Here is a 6721-nt window from a genome sequence, read left to right as displayed (position 1 = left end):
CAAAATGGCCAACACGATTGGGTCACAGATGTCCTTGAGTGCAACTGTGGGGCTGAAATCATACCCAAAGCAAAACACCTAAGAGGAACCACCATGAACACCTTCGGGGGGGGGGGGGGGGGGGGGGGGAAGGGCCTGGGGGGAGGCCCTGGGGGAAAATTTTCGAAGGTGGGGGGGAAGTCCCTCTCACGCTGCTGAAGATATGCCCTCAGCCTCACGGTCGCCAGGTCAGTCTGTGACTCACTCGAGTTGACCCTTTTGTTTGACCTTTTTTGGGGGGTGTCACGGGTTCACCTCCCCTCCTGCTGTAAAAGGCAAAGGCATCAAAATTTGCCTCTTTTTGCCTGCCGCTTCGGAACTGGTGCCTTGGAATTGGTCCTCGAGACATCTTCTGTGCCCAGTTCCGCTGATCTAATTGGGAGATCGTCTCCCCAGTATGGTGTCCTGGGGCATCAACTCCGCATCTTCTTGCTCTGGAGCCTCACTGAAAACTCCGGAGTGTTTGTTAGTACCTGTGTTCGTCGCTTCCGCCATTCTCTCATCTCCGTGCATGAGGTCCGTCAACGTCTGAGTTAGGACCTCCCACTGCCGCCCATAGTTAGTTCTCTCACGTTGGGCGTCACAGTAGTTCCTGAACTGATTCTCCTTCTTCATTCGCAAGAGGTCAGACAGGTCCTCTTTTTGCCCTTCATCTTCCTTCTCCTTTTCACTGGTTTCCTCCAGAACTTCATTTCCACCCTGTGCAATATGTTGCAGGTGGAAATTCCTCTGAGCTGTCCCATGGAGAAGCGTCATCAACAGGTATTTATCCTGTTGCCTCAAAGCCTCTTCCTGTCTCCTCTGATGCTCTCTGAAACGTTGTGCTTCCCTCATCTCATGTTCCTCCTGCATCCTACACTTTTCTGTCAACCTTTCACATTCCTTTCCAAGTTGCTGCAGTCCTTCTTTGAGTTTTTCTTCTTGGTCTAACAATTGGCATATTTGGGTCTCCCTTTTCTGGACCTCTTCCTCAAAATTGCTAGCAATTTTTCTGGCCTTCTCGTTTGCTTCCTCTAGGAACCTGTCCAGTTTCTTCCCGTGATTGAGAGCGATGCCTAGTTTCTCTTCTAGGTCTTCTTTTTCAGATATTAATTTTCTTTCATTATTTAATAATCTCTCCATTTGGAGGCCCCTGTTATCAAGCTCTTCTTTTAAAACTCTGAGGGAAGTCTCCATCTCCTTCCCTCTCATTTTTTCTTCTTCCAACAAGCTCTCCATCTTCTTTCCATGATGGAGAGCTTCCTCTAGAAGTCTATTCTCCTTCCTTAATGATATCTTCAGTGAAGTTATTTCCAGGCAGTTTTCGTCTGCCTCTTCCTGGAGGCTGGAATTAATTCCTGCTAACTCGGCGACCCATTTCCTCATGACATGGACCTCTTCAGCCAAAATTTGGTCCCTCATCTTCATATTTCCTAGCTCTTCCTTCACTGAAGTGACTTCTACTTTTTTTTCTTCTAACTCCTCAATCAAACTCGCATTCCGTTCCCATAATTCTGAGATGCAGTTCTTCATCTCTTGTAGTTTTGCTCCCATGATCTCAGTTTCTGCTTTGAGTCTCGCGTTTTCCTCTTCCTTCAGCTCTAGTTTTCCTCGGAGAGCATCGTGATCCACTGTAATGTCCATTATCTGGCTTTCCAGTTCAGAGACAGTGTCTTCAATGGACGCCATTTGACCTTCAAGAGCAATTAGTTTTTCTTGGTCCTTCTTAGACTCTAGAGCAGTACATCTGAGTAATTTAGTCAGAATGTCGATTTGCGTCTGCATTTCTCTTTCTTTGTTGGCCATCTCCTCTTTGCATTCCTTCTCCAGAGACTCTAATTCCTCCTTAAGATTATTATTTAAATTTTCCATCCTCTCTCTTTCGTTTAGAGCCTGTTTCAGGTCATCTTCCAAGTGTTGCTGCTCGGCCAAGATTTCTTCATTTCGGTGGTGCAACTTGGCAATTTCACTTTTCATAACTTCTTCCTGATCTGCATTCTTTTTCAGCAACACGTCCTTTTCTGCCATTTGATTCTGGAGCTGAATAATCTCCTCTTTTGCCTTCTTCCAAAGACGCTCCATTTCATCTGCAGCAACCTTGCTCTCTTCCAGTTCTTCTTTCAGTCTCTGGTTTTCTAGATCCAGTTTTAAGGTCTCTTCCAGCCTATATTCTTTGGGCTTTTCATTTTCCAGAGGTTCTTCCAGTTCCTGAAGATGGTTAACAAGATTGTTGTCATTCCAGTGCACAGCAAAGGCCAAGCCCGCCAACAAGGCCAAAACAGGAATGGCAAAGGCAAAGGCTGGCACCATCAAGCTGTCTGACTGTTCAACAATTTCTGGACCATCTTCAGTACCTGTCAGTTCCTCCAGTTCTAAGCTTTCCTGTGGCAGAGATACATCAGTCCTTTCGGTCTTCAGATCAGTTCCTTCCAGTTCTTGTTCTAGATCTTCCAGTCCAGACAGTTGACATTTATCCGTTTCCAGGTCATTGTTACTATCTTCCAGGTCTTCAAGTTCTAGACGATTTTCCAGTCTAGACACTTCATCGACATCTGTGTCCAGATAGTCCTCGCTTTCTTCCAGTTCCATTTCGTCATCACTGTCTTCTAGGTCTACGTTGTCGTCGCTGTCTTCTAGTTCTATATCATCGTCGCTGTTTTCTTGTTCCATGTCGTCGTCGCTGTCTTCTTCTAGGTCTACGTCGTCGTCGCTTTCTTCCAGTTCCACGTCGTCGTCGCTTTCTTCCAGTTCCATGTCGTCGTCGCTGTCGTCCAGTTGTAAATTATCCTCCGGTTTAAAGCCGTAGGTTTCCAGATCTTCATCCAAATCGTAAAATACGAATCGATAACTTTTTAAAACCCAGCAAACAGTCAACGCCAAACCTGCCAACAAGGCCAATCCAGGGATGGCATAGGCAAGGCCGGGCGACATCAAGCTGTAGGGTTCCTCAACAACAGTTTCCAGTTCAAGAGAGTCCACGGCGGCAGCAAGAGTATCTTGTACTCGTAAACCACCATCGACTCCTTGACAACAAAGGAAACCAAGCAAGTCATCAATAGTCCAAGCGAGCAAGTCGCCTGCCACGAATCCTAAGATGATAAGTAAACTGCAATATAGCTGAAACATCGTGAATAATGTTAACCTCTATTTTTGCTTTCTCTTAGCCTGTTTTTAGAAACTGCCACTGCACAGGATTCGGGATCCGGAGGCGAAGTTTCTGGAGGCGAAGCTCCTGGAGGCTCCGAAGAACGCCTCCAATTCCTGGCTCGGCTCCGAGAGATTTCTTCTTCTTCTTCTTCAATTTTTGTTGAGAAGTCTCTGGCTCCTGCTCTGGAGACGCTGCAGCAGCGGCAGCAGCAGCTGCTGTGAGTGAGTCCTTCTGAAGGATCGTAAGCAGGATCCAGGTCTCGTCGTCGATGGAATCCCACGAAATCGTAAGTATACTTTTCCCAAGTCCAGAATTTTAATCAAACTATCCATACCTTAACCTTCTCACTTATTTTTTGTCAATTTTAATCTTTTTAAAGTTATTTGACGCCAGATTTTACCTTTCATAAAAATTATTATTATTATTATTATTATTATTATTATTAGTTAGTAGTAGTAGTAGTAGTAGTAGTAGTAGTTGTTGTTGTATTATTATTATTATTATTATTAGTAGTAGTAGTAGTAGTAGTAGTTGTATTATTATTATTATTATTATTAAAAGAAAACTCATAATCACATGAGTCAATAAAATGGAAAAGTAAATCCACAATAGTATGTCTGTTTGATTTTGTAAATTAAAATATACAAAGCAGAAAGCTTTCGATGACCTGCACGGTCCTCCTTGTCAAGGAGGGCAGGTCATCGGGTGACGCTAAAATAAATTTTAAAAAAACTGCTAGCAGACCTGGTTTAAAAAAAAAGAAGAAGAAAAAGCCTGTATTATTAGTGTACCATATGATTTCATCTTTAGGGAAATAGCGCGACCAGAAAGATTATTTAGAGAGGTTTCAATTTATTTCTTGATCGACGAAATCGTCAGCCACTTTTACATTTATTCATCTGGGTTTCTTAACAAAGACCAGTATGGAGGTCATGTCTTATTCCTATTTCTAATGATGAAATGAAAAATGTACGTTCTCCATTTGATTCGCCATATTACGGGGGAAAAGTTATTAGAAACACCCGTTAGAAAGCGCCTCAGTGGCGTGGTTGGTCTTGGCCTGCCACCTCGCTCGGTGGCTGCGAGTTCAATTCTCCTGCTTTCTACTGAGGGGGTTAGAGATGTGTATTTCTGGTGATAAAAGTTCACTCTCGACGTGGTTCAGAAGTCAGGTAAAGCCGTTGGTCCCGTTGCTGAATAACCATACTGGTTCCATGCAACGTAAAGACACCATACAAACAAAGAATAACCGCTTAGAAAGTTCATTGCATTATTATAGTCAGTGATGTATTATTATGTCTGTGAGGTGGAATTAGTGTTAGATTTTTTTCCTGTCACTTTTTTCTTTTCTTCAAAGCATTGAAATTCTTCTTAGGAATCGAACTTATGTTGGTTTTGTGATAAGATATGAGAGAGAGAGAGAGAGAGAGAGAGAGAGAGAGAGAGAGAGAGAGAGAGAGAGAGAGAGAGAGAGAGAGAGAGAGAGAGTGAGAGAGAGAGAAGACATTTCACGATAGCATCAAAAATACTGCACCGTAAGAAATTTAGCGCTTTGTGACAGAGTTAGGGAGATAGATCTGTTTGTAATGCATCCGCGAATTGGTTTGAACCGGAAATGTTTAACGTAGAACGAGAGAGTTTGTTTTAATCAATTTATTGCGCCCATTGGCGTCAGACATTTGAGTACATGGTAATACAGTAATATTGTTTACATCTACATTGTAATTAAGTTATGCCTAAAGAAAAAAATAATAAAAAAAATAAAGTATATACAGACATTTAAGTACATATCAAAACAATATTGTTTACATCTACAGCACATAATGAGGGTTACACAAAGGAATACAAAATAAAGTATAGACAGATATTTAGTACATATTAAAATAATATTGCTCATTTCTATATATTAAAGGTTATACAAATGAATTCATATGGAATACAAATTAAATTTAGTTTGATTTCGTAGGTAGGTTGTACCTATCTTTAATTAGTATTACATAACAGCTGATTATTCAGTATCCACCAAAGTGAGGATGGCGCATGAGGATCTCATCGAGCAAATTATTATCTGTCAATAATTTTTTACATATATCAACTACTGTGAGTCTTTGGGTTAATATGTCATTTACAAGTGGACATTCCAGGCAATAGTGTTCCAGGGTGTTGGCGTTGGGTGCGTCACATAACCTACAGGAGGAGAAGTGAGGAACTTCATCTCATCTTGCTCAGCCACCTGCCAAACTGGTCGCCAACCCAGCCGAAGACGCGCACAAACAACGTTATTTTGACGAACCATGAGTCCACTGCGGCGATACTTGTGGTGGTGAGGAAAGAAGTGATCATAATGCTGTATTGATACACTGGTGGCTCTCTCGGCATTACTACGATGATGAGTAGGTGAGCGAGCAGCTTGGCGCACCATTTTTCTGCAGCACAGGAGAGATGGACTGGGAGCATCAGCATCTGGAGGATCCAGCTGACAGGCAGCCTTTGTGAGATGGTCAACGGTGTTGTTAGCCAGAAGACCCACGTGAGAAGGAATCCATAGGAAGTGCACTACCAGAGAGCTCATGTTGGCCATGTCTAGTTGCCTATGTATTTGTGTAACCAGGGGCTGGTATGCTGGCTTATGTGATGAAAGGGCTTGGAGTGCTGGTTGCGAGTCGCAGATGATCAAGCCATTGTTTCTGGTCCGTGTGATTAAAATAACTGCATCTAGAAGTCCATGTAGTTCACAATACGTGGAGCTTGATGACTCTGGGAGGCAACAGCCTGTCCAGCCCTCTGGCGGGGGTTCCAAAGTGGGGGAGAAAACAGCACATCCAGCACTGCCATCCTGCTGTAGGGAGCCGTCTGTGTAGAGGTGATAGGGCTACACAGAGGGATGAGGGTAGTCTGTCGATGGTCTCCAATGCACGTTGTTGTTGAAGTTGAGGCAAGCCAGTCTTAGAGACTGGAGTGTAAGAGATTGCTGGCACAGGAGTCTGCCAGCAATCTCTTACAAGGCCATGATCCACGTTCTCTGCCACGATGTTGATGTCAAGCCCCCGAATGCTTGAACAGACAGTACTAACTAGTGTACGTCCCCCCTGGCGTAGTTGTGGACGAGGTGCATCTAGATCCAGAGAAGTTCTGATGATGTTTGAATAGTGAGGAGACAGGTGAGGGTAATACAGGCATTTGATACTGAAGTAGGTGACATTGGAGTATATTCGCTCAACTAGTGGAGGGAGACGGAGTTCGTGTTGCATGTTTACAATTCTAGTGGATGCTGGACAACCTAGAATGAATCTCATTGCCTGGTTCTGGAATTTTTCAAGCGGGTGTAGAGTTGATCTGGAGAGTTGACATAGTGCAGGGGAAAGATAGTCTATCACTGAGCAGATGAAAGCAATATATATGTTTCTGGCAACTGGGATAGATACTCCTGCAGAATAATTAGTAAGCCACTTGAGAGGAGTCAGGCGTCGCTGTAACCGGGCCAGCAGATCTTGAACAATGGGATGTACTCTCTGTCTTGCTGGAATGGATGGTGTAATTTGCGCTGGTGCTCCC

The 6721-nt window shown here is 43.6% G+C and overlaps 1 protein-coding gene across 1 annotated transcript; it reads right to left on the bottom strand.

The window, feature by feature from the left end:
• Nucleotides 1-411: 411 nt before the first annotated feature.
• Nucleotides 412-3144, bottom strand: LOC135220485 (trichohyalin-like). The gene has a single exon (XM_064257623.1). The coding sequence runs from the start codon at nt 3142-3144 to the stop codon at nt 412-414; it is 2733 nt and encodes a 910-aa protein (XP_064113693.1).
• Between the last annotated feature and the right edge of the window lie 3577 nt (nt 3145-6721).

Source organism: Macrobrachium nipponense, chromosome 20 (genome assembly GCF_015104395.2).
Source record: "Macrobrachium nipponense isolate FS-2020 chromosome 20, ASM1510439v2, whole genome shotgun sequence".
Taxonomy (NCBI): Eukaryota; Metazoa; Arthropoda; class Malacostraca; order Decapoda; family Palaemonidae; genus Macrobrachium; species Macrobrachium nipponense.
This window is presented reverse-complemented; position numbering and strand designations above follow the sequence as displayed.

Bases quoted from the DNA above. Each gene is read 5' to 3' on its own strand.
- LOC135220485 (XM_064257623.1), bottom strand. From the start codon at position 3,144: ATGTTTCAGCTATATTGCAGTTTACTTATCATCTTAGGATTCGTGGCA.